Consider the following 19,827-nt stretch of genomic DNA (forward strand, 5'->3'; position numbering starts at 1 on the left):
GCCATTTGGTTAACATACGATGCCATGCGATGCGACGCGATGCGTATACGACCAAAAATCGGGCGCCCGGATAACTCACAAGTACCGATCTGACTTTAAAACCAGTCGGATCTGTTTTGGTGTAAACGGCCATGGATTGTTGAATTCACGGCCATTTCTCGAAAATCAACGGATGTTTTCGCCAACACACCCACTTTTCGCCACTTGACAGGAGGAACATTGAATTCTGCCCATCGAGCAGAGCGAAAACCGGTTAGAATTCCAACTGTCGGAATATTTCGACAATATCAGCCAACTTCAAGTAAACATGTATTCTTTTTCTATTTTCATTAAAAATACAGTTTCTTTGTACATCATTTAAATAGACAAGTTTTTCTTTATTAGTAAATTTTTGTTAACGTTAAACAAGACAAACACATAACTGATGTTTTGTTAACATGAATACATTGAGAAACCAAAGTTAACCATGCTTACCAGTCAATGGCGCTAAATCAGTCCTTTAATCTGGATGTAGAGTGGAAATAAAAACCAACATACGCAACATGTAAACATGAGGTCAGCAAAAGCAGCTTGCAAACACACTGCACTCAGGAGATAAAGTACAAGAATATACAGTATGCTTCCCACACACTTTTACTGCAAACGATAAGCATCAAGTACATTGTAAATCTGAACACATTCAAGAGTCCACCAAAAGCAACAAAAACAAATCTAAATAACATGGGTAAAAGGGAACGGGATATATTTACATACATAAGCATAACAAAAAATGATGTTACGTTAAACACTATGCGTCTTTAAAAAAAAAAAAAAGATCATTGAAGCGCAAGAAACAGCGTAGTGTAAGTTCATCAGAATTAAAATATAAAATAAAATGATATGCTTACACGTCTTTATGATATGTCAGTGCAAAGTATAGCATCCGTAGTTGCTTTCAGGAGTTCTGCGCTGGAACACAGGCTGTCAATCATTCACTCTGCAGCTTTAAAAGTTATTGCTAGCAGCGACCAGCCATTGCCCAATTTGTCATCACTCCAGTTAAATTAATGTCCCTGACCCACAAGTGGCATGATACGTTTCTACCACCAAGCTGAGCTTTACACAAAGCAAATGCTAAATGTTAGCTTCCATTGCAATAACCCCTAACTTTATTATAGAATAGGGCAACACGCCCAACATTTTTCCCATGATGACTTGGGAGTTACTTTTAAAAAATCAAACACTGATTAGTTTATTCATTGCCGTGTAGACAATGCAACATCGTCCCTAGCACTTAAGTGGTTAAACAATTTTATTTACAAGTCACCATAAGCTACATTCAAGTTTCTCCCTCTTGATTATTAACAAGGTTTGGGAAATCCCAAAATGAAAGGCCTTTGGAATGGAAGCACATTCAGAAGCAACAGTTATCAGATATCTAAGGCATTTAAAATTATCAAAAAAGTGACACCTATATTTGGTGTGACAATCCAACATTTGCACTGCATTAACATTAACCCAGTGCCAAGGTGTGGAAATTGGACAGTACAATTTTCCACCTCATAGAACGCTGAAGGTTTCCAATAGTAAACTTCTATTTAAATAAATCATGACCACACGGTCAAGAAACAATCCCCACTTATCAGTCTATTCTGTAATAACCACAAAAATATTACAAAAAACACAAATGGTTAAAACTTTAGCCAGCAGATAGTTTTCCCCATACTAACCCTTTATCTGAACATTAAAGAATATAGGATTTTCATTTTATTATCTTGAATATACTATCCAAATAAATAAAAGTGAAAGGAAAATAATCAGTTTTTTTTTTTCTTTAAAGGACAACTAGGAGTTTTCATTCATGTTGTGGCCTGTATGCATCTCCCATTGGCCGTCTCCGACTAGGCCTGCCCCTGGCATTTCGGTGGTGCTGATAACCATCTTCCCTGTTTCTCGGACCCTTCCAGCCCTCCTCATTTCTAAAATACTGGTAGCCTCCTCTGTTGGGCTGATACAACCGCTCATTCCGAGGCCTCCTGGTACCATAGGCTTGATTGTAAAAGTTCTTTGACCTGCCTCTACTCAGTATGTTCGACACCTCTCTCTCATCCTCAGAGCTCTCTTCCCTTGCCCTGTGTGGCCTCTCATCAGCAGGATTGATCTGTGCTGATGCTATGGCTCCAGCATCCATTCCTTTGTCAGCAGCTTCTGTGTCTTCTGGTGCTTCAGCTAAAACAGTTGGAGCCAGCTGCATATCACTCAGTTTTGTTGGAAGACTCTGCTGCTCTAATATCTCTGGTGTACTGGGAGTTATCACTCGTTCTTCTTTCACCAATGAGGTTTGCGACCCAGACTCGCTGGCTGTAGCACCAGCAGAAAAGACAGGCAAATCTGGTATGCATTCATTAATTAACCCCTGGGGCTGTTTTATTGCTTCTTGAACTGAAAAATTTTCCATGACCGTCCCGGTTGTAAGGGTTCCAGGAAAATCTCGATCCATAGGAGTGACAAATACATTCTGTCGTACAACTGGATTTTCAATGTACCCTTGATATGGATAGCCATACCAAACAGGTGGGAAAAATGGTGATGCTATTGGAACAGGTCCCATGTAGGAACCCTGTCCAAAAGGAGGTTGTGAGTACATGGTCTTGCTTGCTAGAGAGTCTTCAAAGTCATTACCCTGTGTCTGGAACTGATGCTTGTCCTCTGATTGGTTAGGCTGGGGAGGTAATGATCCAGCAAAAGCAGGCATTTGGACAGGTGACGTCAACACTCCTGGGGGACATAAAGTTGCCGGATGATTTTCATTCCTCACGTCGCATTGATGAGCGAAGACTGAAGGGTCTACCTCACTTTGATCGACGTTGGTTTCCTGCACCCAATGGTTTTGTGGGAAAACATGAACATTTGGGTACATCCTGCACATATTTAAGTACGCTTGATGAAGTGGGTTCAAGTAGAAGTGTGGGGGCCACATCGGACACGTAAAAGCCTTGAAACATTACAAAAATAAATATTAGCGTTTGTCACTTAGAAAAGAAACATGCAGTATTTAATAATATAGTATATATAGGCTGAGTAGCCGGTGTCAATGGCATTAAATAGTGCTATCGATCGAGGAGGTTCATGACACGAACAAAAGGATATGTGGTAAATATGGTCCTGCTAACAGAAGACCAGATTTTAACAGGTTTGGGCATAACATGGCCAACAAACGATTGCTGGGATGTGTAGTTCCAATGTTCATTCTAGCACCCGCTGTCTTTGAAAACCCATTCAGTTCCTCTTCCCTGCCTGAGGTGTCACTGTCTGCTGTCGTGCTTCAAGCACAGTCTGGTCTATATATTAGCACTGATATGCAAACCAGACCTGTGCTAGAAACACCACAGCAGACAGCGACACCCCAGGCAGGGAACAGGAATTGCATTGGTTTTCAAAGATAGTGGGTGCTAGGATGAACACTAAGTTCTACAGTAGATGTAGGGTCACTTATTGTCCACCCTAATCTAAGATGTGGGGATCTCTTGAAACTTTAGGTCAAGGATTGGGAACCTTCAGCCCTCCAGCTGTTGTTGAACTACACATCCCAGCATGCCATGCAACAGTTGTAACATGGCCACATAGAAAAACTGTAACAAAGCATGCTAGGATGTGTAGTTCCACAACAGCTGCTGGGCAGAAGGTTCCCCATCCCTGCTTTAGGTAGTGGAATAACACTTTTAGCTATTGTTGGGGAAAGCATGTGTGGCTACGGTAAGGCAGCAGCATTATCGTCCAGCTATAAGAAAGCAAGGTACTTGTTTCCTAGAACGGCCACACCGATGTTGATCGGGTCGGAAAAATCGCGTCGGTCCATTCGCATGCGACCAAATCGCACGCGATGCGATGGACCCGATTTTTACATTGATTGAAATGTGAATAGGGTCCCTGGGACTCTATTTTACATTGGATTCAATGTAAAATTGTCCCCAGACACCAATTTTAACCCCACGATTGACGCCAACCCAAAGCGTGGCGAGCGTAGCGAGACCGCGAGGGGCGGCAGTACGCGTCCTCCAACCTTTTCATACCCCTACTATCCACGTCGGCATGGAGTTGAGAATATAAAGTGGGGCGAGCGCAGCGAGCCACCGAGCCCAAAGCGAGGGGACGCGCATAACTTCACAGGTATACACAGGTATACGCGTCCTCTCGCCACGCTTCGGGATCGGTGGCTCGCCACACTTTGTATTCTCAACTCCACACCGACGTGGATAGTAGGGGTATGAAAAGGTCGGAGGACGCGTACCACCGCACGCTTCGGGATGACGTCAATCGTGGGGTGACGTTCACAATGAGGGGGGGGGGGGGGGGGGGGGCATATACAATGAGAAATGGCCCATATTGGGGCATTTCCCATTTTTTGCTATGTAAAATGTGCTTAATCACGTCCATCGCATCTTGACCGACGCGATGAACGCGATTACAATGTTAAAAATATTTTATTATTGAACCCTATGGCAAAATCGGGTCCATCGCGTCGGTCGCGTGCCATGTTAATGCACGCGACGGACCCGATTTTGCCTTTGCCGGCAAAATGGGCCTGATTTCAAAGGAAATCGGATCCATCGCGGTAATCTTGTACCTTAAGTTAAGGTACACGATTACTCCCGATTGTGGCCGTTCTAGGAAACAAGTACCGAAAGCAGTCAGTGGTATTTGGTATTTCTCTGTAGCATGGCTACAATAAAGTTCTCGGTAGTGGTCATAATCCACAGACCACTATATAACAAAAACAACTCCGGTAACTCATTATCTGCAAAGTGCCACAATTATCTAGCACCTGGTATTTATGAAGGCCACAAATAACCGTAACAAAGCCAAAGCCAGTCGAGATTATTATTCTTGTAATTTGATAGCGCTGACACAGAAGGACACACCACTGAGGAAAAACAAAAAAACTAACCTTTATTCCTAGGTTATAGAAGAAATGAAGGATGCTTTTATCTAGAAGGAGAAAAAAATAATCTAAAAATAGATATAATGTAGAGCATTGTATTCCATTTAATGAAAACCACAGGTTTACATTCTGCAAAAGGCAATTCCCCTCCCCCAAAATGACTTACCACTAGGTAGGTCATCTCCATTTTTACAAAGGGAGTAGGGAGGAGGTGCAGTGGCTCTCTCCCCCTTTTCAGTCACAGGAAATCCGGGATAGAGTGGGTCCTGGTAAGCACTCAGAGACTGAGGCAGAGGCAGTAAGGGCTGGTTAACTGCTGGCATCGAAACGGTAAGTGGTGAATATGGAGCAGAGGTCACCTGAGGTTGTAACATAGCAGAGTCAGATCCAGTCCCGGGAGACACCGGCATCTGTTCTGGAATACCTACGAATAAAAGCAACTACATCAGCTAAGAACTTCTAAATTCATCCTAGGAAAAACACATATATGTATGGATGTATAGGTGGAGAAAAATGTGAAGGGCCTGGATAAATGCTCAAATGCACGTAATATGATCTAAACTGGCATGAAAGAAAATAAAATGAAAACCAGGAGACAACAGTTTCTGGGATATATGTAGTAAGTAACATCATAATAACTCATCCACACACAGACATGCACTCTATGGCTCATAATAGTATGGGCACTTACACCACATATTACATGGTGGTGGCTTTTTCATAATTTTTTTTTACCATGAATGTGAGCAGCAAAGGTATTGATGATTAGGAGAACCCGGCACAAGTTGCACCAAGTACACATTTCGGCAACATAAATATTATCTCTATGCAATATAACCAATGTTTAATGCAGAGCTGAAACATGAAAGTTAAATCGCGGTGCAGTATTATTGTACAGCTCAGGTGCATGAACATTCATTATATTCCTGAGAAAACAGACTTAAAAATGTGTCTGGCACCAATTGGATATTTCGGTACTTGTTTCCTAGCACGGCCACACCGATTTACATCGGGGTGGTCGTGTCGGAAAAATCGGGTCGATCGCATCGCATGCGATGCGATCGACGCGACCGACCGATTTTGGACCCGATTTTTTTTTTGGAATGAAATGTAAATCGGGTCCCTGGGACCCGATTTTACATTGGATTCAATGTAAAATATTCCCAACCCCCCCCAAATGTCACAGCGTACACCCCACCCCACGATAGACGCCAACCCGAAGCGTGGCGAGCGCAGCGAGCCCGCGAGGGGCGGCGGTGCGCGTCCTCCGACCTTTTCATTCCCCTACTATCCACGTCGGCGTGGAGTTGAGAATAAAATAGTGTGGCGAGCGCAGCGAGCCACCGAGCCCGAAGCGTGGCGAGCGCAGCGAGCCCCGCGAGGGGACGCGGATACCTTCACAGGTAAACGCGTCCCTTCGCGGACTTCACAGGTGTCCGCGTCGCCACGGACACCTGTGAAGCCCGCGAGGGGATGCGTATAACTGAAGGTATCCGCGTCCCCTCGCGGGGCTCGCTGCGCTCGCCACGCTTCGGGCTCGGTGGCTCGCCACACTATTCTATTCTCAACTCCACGCCGACGTGGATAGTAGGGGAATGAAAAGGTCGGAGGACGCGCACCGCCGCCCCTCGCGGGCTCGCTGCGCTCGCCACGCTTCGGGTTGGCGTCTATCGTGGGGTGACGACGGGGACATCTAAAATGTGAAATGGGTCATATTGGCCCATTTCACATTTTTCACATTTTTTCAGGATTTCAATGTTAAAAAATCTTTTAACATTGAAGCCTATGTAAAAATCGGGGGCATCGCGTCGGGACCTATGTTAATGGTCCCGACCGACGCGATGCCCCCCGATATTTTACCTTTCCCGACACGATTTCAATGTTAAAATATTTTTTAACATTGAAGCCTATGGGGAAATCGCGGGCATCGCGTCGGGACCATTGTTAACGGTCCCGACCGACGCGATGCCCCCGATATTTTGTCCTGGCCGGCCAAATGGACCTGATTTCAAAGGAAATCGGGTCCATCGTATGGATCGTGTACCTTAACTAAAGGTACACGATCCATAAGATTTGTGGCCGTGCTAGGAAACAAGTACCGATATTTCTATCTACAAAAATTGTGACAGGAGATGAACATGGTAAACCACAGATATAAAACTGGGGTGCCGGACGGGGTCCCGACCGGCATTTACCCGACGTCGGGATCCCGACTGTCAAAACACCGACAGCCGGGTTCCCGACGGCTGTCGGCTATTTGCCCTCGTGGGGGTCCACGACCCTCATAGAGGGAGAATAGAATAGGTGGCTCGCATAGCGAGCCACCGTGCCCGCAAGGGGCTTAGTTGCGCTCACTATGCTGTCTGGGTCCTACCAGTGGGACCCCTATACCAAACCCATAAAACTGGACAGTAATTGAATGAAAGCACATTGTACTCATACATTTGTATGGCTTGTATGGCTTCTGGTCAAAGGAATATGGACGTTTAAAGATGTATGCAGCTCTATATATAAAAGCACACGGTTCAGAGACACTACCAGCACAAAAAAAAATCAATCATACATATTTACAGAAGGTGATTTCTGGTGCCAATCTCAATCAGTTTTGCAGACATCCTTTACGCTTTCCACGTATATACGCAAGGCGCGAAAAATATCCAGTTTTTTTAACTTGTCCCTATTTTTCGTCCCTCCAGGCAGAGAAAACACCGGGGAGTACAATCTCCTGCTTCAAGTGAAAAGATGATACTACCTTAGGTAGAAATTTAGGCACTGTTCACAGGACAGCCCTATCCTCGTGAAAAATCAAAAACGGAGACTTGCACGACAAGGCCCCTAATTCAGAAACACACCTAGCCGAAGCAATGGCCAACAAAAAGGATCAAAAGGATGATTCTGTAATACGACAAAATTCCTATATGGGGGTTTAAGTCTCATGACGCCCTGTAAAAATGTCTGAACCTCAGGTAACAGGGCTACCCTCTTCTGAAAAAAAAAATGGATAAAGCCGGGAGTTGCACCTTTAAGGACTGCAGACTGAGCCCTGCAGAAAATCCATCCCGGAGAAATTGCAACAGTCTCCATACCTTGAACCTAGAAGTATGTACCCTCTGACGCTCACACCACCTGATATAGATCTTCCAGACCAGATTGGTATTTTTAGCTGACACAGGCTTACCAGCCCTGAGAAAAGTCTGGATGACCGCATCTGAAAACCCTTTCTTCCTTTATAGGGAGGTTTCATAAGCCAGGCCGTCAAATTGAGCCGAGATAGGTCCAGGTGTAGAAATGGTCCTGGTCTTAGTAGGTACGGCCGAAGAGGAAGACGCCAAGAGTCCTTCGAAAACCGCAGTATGTCTGAATACCACGACCTCCTGCGCCATTCTGGGGCAATCAGAATGGTTTGTACCCTCTGAGACTCCACTCTCTTCAGTACCCGCGGGATCATTGGGAACGGAGGAAATACATAGGCAATGTTGAAATGCCATGGAACAGTCATGGCATCCACTTCCCAAGTGGTCGGATCCCTGGTCCGATAACAGAACCTAGGAACCTGACAGTTGTTCCTGGACGCCATCAAGTCTACCTCTCAGAGGGGTAGATTTATTAAGCTTGGAGAAGTGATTAAGTGTCTGGATTTTATCACCTGCCAATCAGCTCCTACCTATCATTTTTCAAACCAAGCCTGTAACTTCACAGGTAGGAGCTGATTGGCCGGTGATAAAAACCAGACACTATCACTTGCACCAAGTTTAATAAATCTGCCCCAGAGTCCCCAGCGAGACACTATCTCCTGGAAGACTTCATGATGAAGCGCCCACTCTCCCTCCAACAGCTGTTCCCTGCTGAGGAAATCCGCCTCGACATTCCAGATCCCTGGATGGAATACAGCCAACAGCAGGAATGTTCACCTCTGCCCACTTGAAAATCCGCGAGACTTCCTGCAAGTCCCGCCATTATGATTCAGGTAAGCCACAGCCGTGGCATTGTCCGACTGTACACATACTGGTGAACCTTTCAAAAGATCCTCTGCTTGTAGAAGGGTGTTCCAAACCACCCGGAGCTCCAGTATGTTGATCGGCTGTCTGGATTCTTCCTTGGACCACCACCCTGTAACCTCCGGTGTAGAACCACTGCCCCCCAGCCCCTGAGACTGGCGTCGGTTGTGACCAGCCAATCCCACGAGTGGAGAGTGCGCCCCAGCTGCAGAGTTTCCAGATCCGTCCACCAGATCAGAGACTCGCTTGTCTCCAGAGACAGCGACAACTGTTCCTGCTTCATGGTCTTTGAATTCCCTGATCAACATGAGAGAATGTTCCACTGAAAAATCCTCGGAAACCGTGCAAACTGCAGAGTCTCGAAGGTCGCCACCATCTTGCCAAGCAGCTTCACACCATGCCAAATTGTAGGTTTTGGAGAATGCAGAATAAACAGTACCAAGTGACGAATGTCCACTGCCTTGGTTTCTGGTAGAAACACTCGATGTAAGTGTGTGTCCAAAATCACCCCCAGAAACTGAAGTCTCTGCTTGGGAGTCAAATGAGACTTCAGGAGGTTCAACAACCACCCCTGGCCTTGAAAGAACTTTGTAGCAATAGCCAAATGTTCCTGCAACTTCTCTGCTGACTCCACCTTGAACAGAAGGACGTCCAGATAAGGGATAATTACTATACCCTTCAGCCTGAGGGCCGCTGCCATGACAGCCATCACTTTTGTGAAGACCCTCGGCGCTGTGGCCAGACCAAACGGCAGAGCCTGGAACTGTAAATGAGTCTCTCCTATCGCGAACCGTAGTAACGACTTACGTTTCCTGCAGATAGGCACATGCAGATAAGCATCTTGGATGTCCACCGATGCTAGAAATTCTCCCGACTTTATGCTCAACAGCACCGATCGAAGAGATTCTGTGCGAAAATGGTCCACCCAGAGATGCAGGTTTAAAGATTTCAAATTTAGAATGGGTCTGAATGACCCGTCTGGTTTGGGGACGAGGAAAATAATTGAATAAAATCCTCTGTTCCTTTCCTTAAGGTACTGGGACCACTACCCCTTTCTCTATAAGAGACGTTGCAGCCCCCAAGAGAGCTGTCCGCATGCGATCTTCCCGTGGTAAGGGCGTAGCGAGAAATCTTCTTGGAGGAGACCCCCTGAGATTTATCTTGTAACCCTGTGAAATTATGGAAAAAAACCCAGGGATCCGTTGTGGAATCTCTCCACCTGTCCCGAAACTTCAGGAGATGACCCCCACTCTGATCCCAGAACGGGGAGTCTCCGTCCCATCATGCAGAGGACTTATCCTCTCCTTTGGACACGTTTCTTCGCAAAGGCCCCGAAACGGGATCTGGGTGCCCCCTACTGGATAGACACTTTCCTCTTCCTGTCTGTCCTCTGTTAGATGCCACCCCCCCCCCCCCCCACCCCCAAAAGGATGAGCGAAAGGATGGCTTAAAGGCCCCAAACTTGGACCCTGAATGCTTTGACGTAGTGGGAAGGAAAGTGCTCTCTCCCCTCCTTCACCATCCCAAAGGGATTTCAGCCTATAAACTCTTCCAAGATGGTGGCCGTCATCGCGGGGGGTCTGTCCCCTATGATCCCCCCCCAAGCAGGGAGCCGGTTCTGGACACCCCCAGAGCCCAGGAAAACCTCTCTTGTGCAGAGGTTGAGCACTGTGTGGAGGGAGCAGACAGCTTCCCTCCGCACACAGAGCGCTGACAGTACGTGCTGCTGTCAGCCTCTGCTGCGCTCTCAGTGTGTGTGAACTTCTACAAGAAGTAACCCTGGACAAAAACCTGCCTAACTAGTGAAATTTAATAAAATAATAAACCCTAGCTACTCTAAAAATCCAAAGGAAAAACGGCTGCAGCCTGCAAGCACAGCACCCACTCCTGTGGGCACCTAAAACCAACTGAAGTATCCTGGGATGCAGAAGGGAGGACACTGCTCTCAAAAGAAGTCAGCATAGGTGCCTTGCTCATGCAGACCCTCCTACATCCCAAGGTTAGCGGTGTCACCAGGATGGACGAAAGAGAAAGTACCGTAAACCACCCAGAATTAAATGGGATGCACTAATTCAACATTCCGCAGGAGCTGCTGCGGCTCTTTTATACTGCTATCGTGGAGTCCGTTCTATGCTCCTCTATTACAATCTGGTATGGAGGGGCCAATGAATCTGACAAACAAGGAGTGGTCAGGACAGCAGAGAAGATTTTTGGGACGGACCTCCCCCTGTAAGGGAACAATACTTAAGTAGGGTCAAGAAGCGAGCTGGGAAGATCGTGGCTGACAAACTCCACCCTGGCCATAACTTGTTTGATATTCTCCCATCAGGTAGACGCTTCAGGTCCATCCCTGCGAAGTCATCAAGAACCGCAAAAAGCTTCTTCCCGATAGCTATTCAGCTATTGAACAATGTACTCGGATACTGCTAATCTAAACACCTGACGGCTCTGTCTAACCTTGCAAATCCTAACATGTGAATGGTCATTTGTATGCACAACTGATGCAATGTATGTATGTCCTGTTATCCCTCTTGTACCGTGCTCGAAGCTGCACTGTATCCACAAAAAATTCCTAGTATACGAGAGTATACATGGCCAATAAAGTGATTCTGATTCCCCAAAACTTATTTCACTGAAATTATGCCTATTGGTTTTTTTGGTACTCCTCCCTCTTATTGTAGAAAGAAACCAATTACATTACTGTGTATATTTGGGTGTACCAATTGCCTTGCCTTATTTTAATATAAACAGACTAAACAAAAGAAATGATGATTTACACTTTTTAGGAAACAGACTGACCTGACCAGGGTGTTACCATTGGGGGTTCAGAAGGCACTGCGGTGGGTGTCTGCAGCTCAGCAGGGGATGGAAGAACAGGGGCATCATGTAATAAGACAGCTTCAGAGGTAGCAAGCGGATTTGTTATTTCCTGTGAATTAAAGCCACTCTAATGAGTGCATAACCAAACAATAATTAGTATCATTTCAGGATTTTCACAGCACTCACAGAATGAGCAACCTTCAACTATACTGCATGACCATGGCGTTCAATCCGTTAACATATACTCTTCATCATCTTAAAACCATCCTTATTTATTTATTTGCAGTTTCTTATATAGCGCAACAGATTCCGTTGCGCTTTACAATAGGATGTAACACTTGTTGAATGATGAAGACATTTATGTCTAGAACCCATGTTTTGCACTTTCACCCATTTGAGGTATGGCTATTACGTGACAAGACTGATGCTATAATTAATGTTTATTAAGCACAACTTTGTTCTATTACCCTTCTACATACACACTGGCGAGAGCCATGTTGTAGCTCAGCTGGCTCAACAGCTCCATTGTTTTCTTCGCTACCTCAGTAAATGTCACAGAACAGGTTTCCCCTTGAGTACAGCTTTGGCTTTAAGGAATAGAAAGAAGTCACATGCTGCTAGGTCTGATGATTAAGGAGGGTGTTCTAGGACTGGAGTCTGGTTCTCAGCCAAAAACGGCTTTACAGAGTGAGCGGCGAGGGTTGGTGCGTTGTCCTGATGGAAGATGAAACCATGTTTCAACATCTTTAAACTGATTCTTTCACAAAGGTTTCTAGAAAATGTCTGTAGTAATATTGATTCCATGTTGCACAAACAGCTAATCTGTCTTTATTCTCAGTGATGAAGTGATGATGGTGGTTACCAATGCATGATCTGCCATGGTGTCTCAGGATCATACTGCCAGATCCATGTTTCTGCACAAGTGACAACTTAGCCACCAGAATTTGTTCCAAAAGATCTGTACACATTCACTACAGATTTTTTTCCTGCAGGGCAGTGAGAAGCCGTGGAGCCATCTTAGCACAAACTATTGTTATGACCGTAATACAAAATGTTTACCATGTTCAATTCGAATTTTCATTTTCTGTTTTTTTATGTGCAAGTGGTTCTAGCGCATTCATCAATTTTGACATCTTAACGACCTTTTGCTACTGTGTATTTCTTGTGCCACTCATTTTTGTTCAATTTAACTAAACCTTTTAAGTTAACAGGTTGCTCTGCTTGTGAAGGAAGAATTTTTACAGCACAGTAGAAAAAAAAGGTACTTGTTTCCTAGCACGGCCACAATCGCGGGCATCGGGTGTCATTTTTAGTGGTCTGCGACGCGACCGACGCGATGCCCCCGATTTTCCCATTGAAAAAAGTCAAAATCGCGTCGGTCGCGTCGTATGCGGCTAAAAAAAGGCTTTAATGGTCCAGACGCGATGCCCCCGATTTCCCATAGGAAACAATATTACATGCCTCAATTTACTCGCGATGCCCCCGATTTCCCATAGGAAACAACGTTAAATGCCTCAATTTCACCAAATCCTCATAGGGAACAATGGTAAATGGGCCAGAAACCCCCAAAAACACCCCTGAACAGTGAAATGTCCCCCAAAAGTAGTTTACGCCACCCCACGATCAACGCAAACCCGAAGCGTGGCGAGTGAAGCGAGCCCGCGAGGGGCGGCGGTACGCGTCCTCCGACCTTTTCATACCCCCACTATCCAGGTCGGCGTGGAGTTGAGAACAGAATAGTGTGGCGAGCGCAGCGAGCCCGAAGCGTGGCGAGCGCAGCGAGGGGACGCGGATACCTTCACAGGTAAACGCGTCCCTTAGCGGGCTTCACAGGTATCCGTGTGCGCTCGCCACGCTTCGGGCTCGGTGGCTCGCTGCGCTCGCCACACTATTCTATTCTCAATTCCACGCCGACGTGGATAGTGGGGGTATGAAAAGGTCGGAGGACGCGTACCGCCGCCCCTCGCGGGCTCGCCACGCTTCGGGTTCGCGTTGATCGTGGGGTGGCGTAAACTACTTTTGGGGGGACATTTCACTGTTCAGGGGTGTTTTGGGGGGTTTCTGGCCCATTTACCATTGTTCCCTATGATGATTTGGGTAAATTGAGCCATTTAACATTGTTTCCTATGGGAAATCGGGGGCATCGCGGGTAAATTGAGGCATTTAACATTGTTCCCTATGGGAAATCGTGGGCATCGCGTCGGTACCATCGCACCCGATTTTTTAGTGCATGCGATGGCCGCGATGCCCCCGATCATGATCGTTGTGGCCGTGCTAGGAAACAAGTACCAAAAAAAATAACTTCTTTATCGCTGTGTGACTACAAACTATCTGTGTAAGAGGGGTGAAACTTGAAAAACCATTTTGGGATAGTCCAAGGTCAATGTTTCTCCAGTCCTTATAAACTCACAAAGTATTTTTTTTTTTTTACAAGTACAGTCTTATTATTTGATAGCCACACCTCATAAGTTCACTGGTGGCAGGGAACTGTTGTATATGTGTTCTTAAATAACCATATAATAATGTATTTTTTTTACTTTTTACATATATTGTAGTCTTCTAAACTTGTAACACAACTTATACACACTGTAAATTTTTATTAAAGGTATTGGTTAAGTACTGTACAGAAGTGAACTGTAACAGACAAGATACAGTATTAGGTTTAAAAAACAGATAACAGGATTTTAATTCTTTAAAAGAGGGAGTTAGAAAAATATATATGTGAAGGAAAGGCAATGAGGAGAGAGTGATTTCAAGTGGTCTTATAAGGAATAGAGGAGTAGATGTATGAAGGAGTGATAAGGGAGAAGTGTGCCAGAGAAGTGGCCCATGGCAACCAATGAGCACTGAACATCTATAATTTTCATAATATAAAATTATACAGAGCAGCTGATTGGTTGCCACTTGTCCTCCCTTATCACTGCTTCATACATCTACCCCTCAGTAACTCTGCACAGCTTTTGTGGGACTTATGATGTGATATGAATCACCTGCGATTTCTACTACTCCAGATTTTGACTAAACTACAATAGTAATTATAATGTGCACGAGATCTAGTTAAAAAATACCTGCATGCATACTGTATACTATTTTGTCTTGCAATATTTACTACGCAGGAGCACACATCACAAAGGTAAATAAACATGGTGGAATTTCGACGACTCCATGTGTGGGCCCAATAAGATTTAATGGACTCATCCTATTAAAAATTGCAGCAGTTGTTATTGAAATAAGACCACAGATCTCCTTTCTTCAAGGAAGTTTATGTATATTGCAAGGTATTTGTAATCCATTTCATATGAATTTATATGGTAATGGTCAGGAGATTACAATTAGTCTATATGGAGGGGGGGGGGGGGTGTTAGGCTATTAAAAACTCACCGGTGTCAGCCGGTATTCTGTCTGTTTGGATTCCGCTGTCGGATTTCTGACATCCAGACTATCATTCCCACCCCACTTATACACACAGCTCTTGCATCTAAAGAGCACTAGTTCATTTAGGACTCACCTCACTTAATTTCTGGTCACTCACTCTCTCTGGCTGAGATAATTTGGAACCTAATTAAAACAGAAAAGCACAGATGACTGACTGCAAATGTTTTACTACGAAGAAAATGACATAGAATGCAGTAATGGAGACTAGAGGTGTGTGTGAGAGAGATACTGTAGATCAGGGGTCCTCAATCTATTTTGCTCTGGGACCCAGTCGGCTGGTACCGACTGGGTTTCCCTAACCCCCCTCCCATATGTTCCTGGTGCCTGTACTATGATGACAGGCACCGGGACTGGTGCATGCATAGTACTGACCTCTGTACTGCGCATGTGGTCAGCTTCTATGGGCTGTTTCAGCAACAGCGCAAAGAAGGGAAAGCACGGTCCCGGCACCTGTACAGGCACAGGGACCAGCACATGCGGAGTACCGATGTGGGTACTGCGCATGTGCAGATTTGGGATTTTATGGGCACGGCAGCCCACAGATAGGCATCCCAGAGGGAGGGAACACCTCCCAATGGGACTGCCTTGGTGATTGGCAGGTTGGACTTTCAATAGGAAGTCACAGCCAGTCATAGTAAAGCCAAAGCAGTCTCACAGGCAGCACCTGGCTTCACTACAGTGGCAGATTTTACCTGGGGGGCTGCAGCCACTGCTTGGGACCCCATCAGACAATAAAAATAAATGACAGGACCCCAGCAAGTTACTGCAGAAGGTCATCACATTACATGTGTAGTCAGCAGACAGCACACACATGGCAGCATTGTGGAGACAGAGTGATGGGATTTTAATTTAAATTGATTCACCCGGTCTATCATTTAAGCGCTGCTTCATTTCTCTTTTTTTTTCCCAAAGTCCTGGAGAAGCCTTCAAATCCCATGTTCCAGTGTTATCCAAACAGATGTTGGCTATCACTGTAACAGAAGCTAAAATATTATACAATAAAAATAAGTATAGTCATTCAACAATTACTTTTTGGATCTTCTACTTCAGATTTCCTCCTGTTACTTTTCTCACTGTTTAAGGTGGGACTCCTTTTTACAGGTAATCCATCAGAACTCTGTACAGAAGCATCAACCGCTGAAGCCTGGTAAAATGCAGTAATTGGGAATGAAAACCATATTTACTAATGTACAAAAAAATAAAAATACAACCCAAAAATATCACATTCTCCTGTAAATGTATTTCCCACTGTTACTTATTAATGTAACTGCAAATACTGTATTGCATATAGCACAGTACCTCATTATATACAATAAGGAGCAGTGAGGGAGAACCTTGGCATTCCAGCTGTTTAACTACACATTCCAGCATGCCCTACAAGCAGTTTTGAGATTTGGCCATTCTATAACTTGCAGGGCATACATGCTGGGATGTGTAGTTCAACAACAGCCGGAGGGCCAAGGTTCTCCATTACGGACAGTGTATAGTTTAATGATGTCTAATGTTTAGATTAGAACAAAAACCACAACATGTAGTCTAACCACTAAAACAGTAAGAAAAACAGGTATGGTACTGCGCTCACCTTCTTGGGTGCTTTAATGGTAGGTGCCACTATCAAATACCCCTTGATGTTGATTGGTAGAAATATGCTATGGTCAAAAATATATATTGAGGATGCAACCAGTGGTGTCTCAGCCGGCGTCTTGCACTGCAGGCAGAGACGTCAGCAGCTGATCCACACTGCTGCAACAGAGTGTTCGCAACTTCCGGGTTGTGCGGACCGGCGTCTCCTGGAGTGGCGTGCGCTCTACTCCACTTCAGGGAGGAGACTTTCTGTGGAGGATGTCAGTGTGTGGGGTGGGGTGGTGTGTCCCAACACGTTTCGGCCGGGATCTGGCCTTTTTCAAGGATGTCACCACCCTGTGTCCTTCCTGAATGTCACCACAACACAGGAATTAGTGACACCACATCCAGCTCCCCCATTTTTCTCATCTCCCCCACCACTTGCCGACAGCGGACACCACTCCAAGTGAGTGGAAGCTGCCCGGCATTCAGTCCTACCATTGACTCGCATTTAGGTTGCATCCCCGTTTCATCTCATTTCATGTTTTGTTTTATTAACAATCAAATACATTTGTTATCTTTTACACCCACATGTGCAGCACAGTTGATTTATTCATCGTGTGTCACAACAGCACACCAATGTGCTATTAGTGTATCAGCATATCACCACTGGTCTCATCCTCAATATATATTTTTTACCATAGCATATTTCGACCAATCAACATCAAGGGGTATTGGATAGTGGCACCCACCATTAAAGCACCCAAGAAGGTGAGCGCAGTACATACCTGTTTTTCGTACTGCAATTAAGAGTCTGACCACTCTGGTCCTGCAGCCCCTTCGGACATAGGTCACTTGAGCACCAACCCATCCATCTTGTCACCAAAATAGTAACAAATTCCCTCCTACTGAATCACTGGAACCTCAGCTTCAAGATTGCTGAATGCAGCACATGCTCAAGTGTGGCAGGTAAACAGCATTTTCCTGCCTAGGAAACAAAGCCTTCCTAGGATGTGTAATACTATCCCGGGAAGCATCAGCGTACAGCGTCCCAACAGACAACCCTGCCAGAGTGTAAAGACACGCTCTGATACAGATTGGCACTAACGCCAAGTGATGAAAAAGCTGAACGTAAGGTTTATAATGTACAAGTTATGTCTGCAGGGTTTATAGACTAAAAGGGAAAAAAGGAAAATAAAACCACACTGTATGAAGGGCACAAAAGCTATTAAGCTGAGCAAAGTATATTAAATAGATAGTTTTTGAAATACACAAGGAGGAAATGAGAGGTGTCTTGTGACAGACTTGGGATAATAGATACTGTTGCTAAATAAAAGTAATAAAATAAAAAGTTACAGCTATTTTACTACTTTATCAACATATAAAAGTTAAATAGGTATGGTTATCCTTGTAAACGCTCACAGATAGTGCTGGAAATGCATCGGTGTCCCTGTGTTGCATCTCGTACAAGGATTTGGACTCCTCAATGACTTGTTTCTCCCTACGTTCCTCTGGGGTCAGACCAAAGTGAAGATTCTCTCTTTTAAAGTAGTTCGAGTCTTCACTGCGCTCCCGCTCAACCTTCCTATGAAAAGACACATAGTACATATACTCTCAAATCGGTCATGTTACACTAAATTATACTGATCTTTCTTATATATATTTTTACAGCAGAATAGTGACACATTTCATAGGAGTATAAACCACTAAACAGCCAATTAAGATTAAAACATTTAATGTGCGCACAGCAATCTCTATTACAGACCCCACTGAATCTGGCAAGTGCAGAAATGTAGAATATATAAATCTGGTATTATGAAACCTCTTGGAAACCTTAATTGTAGCATTGATGACCCACTTATCCAGCAAACATTAGTAATCTTTCCTAGTGTCTCCTCATCTGTAATCACATATATTAGGTTTCTTGTCATGGCTATACAGATCGGCGTAATGTCCAGTGGTGGCTTTTGCCTTGGAGCTGCAGCTACCTGCTAATGACAGCCAGAGGCGCAGTCCCAGTGGGAGGCGTTTTCTCACCAGGATGCTAGTTCTGAATGCAATTAGCAGAGAAAGCAATTCCAATAGGAAGCAACTCCCCTGTTCTAACAGCAGCTCCATCAGCAGATGATGCAGCCCTAGAAGCCTGCGCTGCCTTTTGCACTTCTGTGCATGTTTGTGATTGCGAACACACAAGCCGCACATTTCAGCCCAGCAAACACTGCTCCCATATGACTGATGTCCCTGTTGGCACATATGAGAAACATACTGAAAATGTATAAGCATGAATGATGTTACTGTAAGTCCCAATTGATGGATTCTAAAATGACCCCAATTCTACAACGGATATGACCATTTTTTTAAAAATAGAGAGCCAGGGGGTCACAGGATTTATTTTTGATGGAATCTTAGGATTCATATCTGTTACAGTGGGCAATGTACACCGTACGCCAGGTGCCCCTCATGCATGTACCATCACTTCCAGACTCCTTGAATTTCAAATTGAGCTCAATTACAAACATCTCATTGCTCTAAATAATAGTATTTTTCAATTGAAACAACATGTGGTTTGAGCTACGTGTGTACGACTGATGCATGTCCCCACGTGTCGCTATCACCCAGCGATAAATATCCAGTAAGCTGGATATGAACTGGTCAGGGCCAGTGTACTCACTGGAGAACACTGGCCCTGACAGATCGCTGAAACATCACTGTGTGCCAAGCGATCTTGCGGAAGCATTCTGAGCGATATAGCATCACTCAGAACCATACAACATCTCCCCGTGTGTAGGACCCTTAAGTTCTACAATGTTACTTCTCAATAAAACGCACAAATTTCAGGCAGATTTCCCCTAAACCTCCAGGCATGTAGATATAGGATGCAACTTCCAGCCAACGGAGCACCCCTACTTCATCTCTGGACAGTCCATCAGCCCCACCACTGCTCCTAGCTAATAATCCACCTCCTTGAACCAGCTACAGCACTAAAAGACTCTGCCTGATTGGTGAAGCATTCCTGAGGTGTCTGCTCAAAAGGCAACAAATATGTAAAAGAATAATGAGCAGATGACTTTGTCATTTTGTATTCTTACA

At 44.8% G+C, this 19,827-nt stretch overlaps 1 protein-coding gene across 2 annotated transcripts in view; it reads right to left on the reverse strand.

The window, feature by feature from the left end:
• Positions 1–356: 356 nt before the first annotated feature.
• The window catches only part of OTUD4 (OTU deubiquitinase 4), a 46,956-nt gene continuing 27,485 nt past the window's right edge, over positions 357–19,827 (reverse strand). The window contains exons 14-20 of one of the 2 annotated variants that reach the window (XM_083171150.1): positions 18,160–18,322; positions 16,204–16,318; positions 15,248–15,297; positions 11,719–11,848; positions 5,088–5,345; positions 4,928–4,968; positions 357–2,974 (exon numbers count right to left, since the gene is read on the reverse strand). In XM_083171150.1, the coding sequence (XP_083027276.1) occupies positions 1,835–2,974; positions 4,928–4,968; positions 5,088–5,345; positions 11,719–11,848; positions 15,248–15,297; positions 16,204–16,318; positions 18,160–18,322 (1,897 nt within the window). In that variant the 3' untranslated portion in view covers positions 357–1,834. Of the gene's footprint in view, positions 2,975–4,927; positions 4,969–5,087; positions 5,346–11,718; positions 11,867–15,247; positions 15,298–16,203; positions 16,319–18,159; positions 18,323–19,827 lie in introns of both variants that reach the window. The other variant, XM_083171147.1, reaches the window with a different exon arrangement.

This window comes from Crinia signifera, chromosome 1, assembly GCF_055691185.1.
Source record: "Crinia signifera chromosome 1, ASM5569118v1, whole genome shotgun sequence".
Taxonomy (NCBI): domain Eukaryota; kingdom Metazoa; phylum Chordata; class Amphibia; order Anura; family Myobatrachidae; genus Crinia; species Crinia signifera.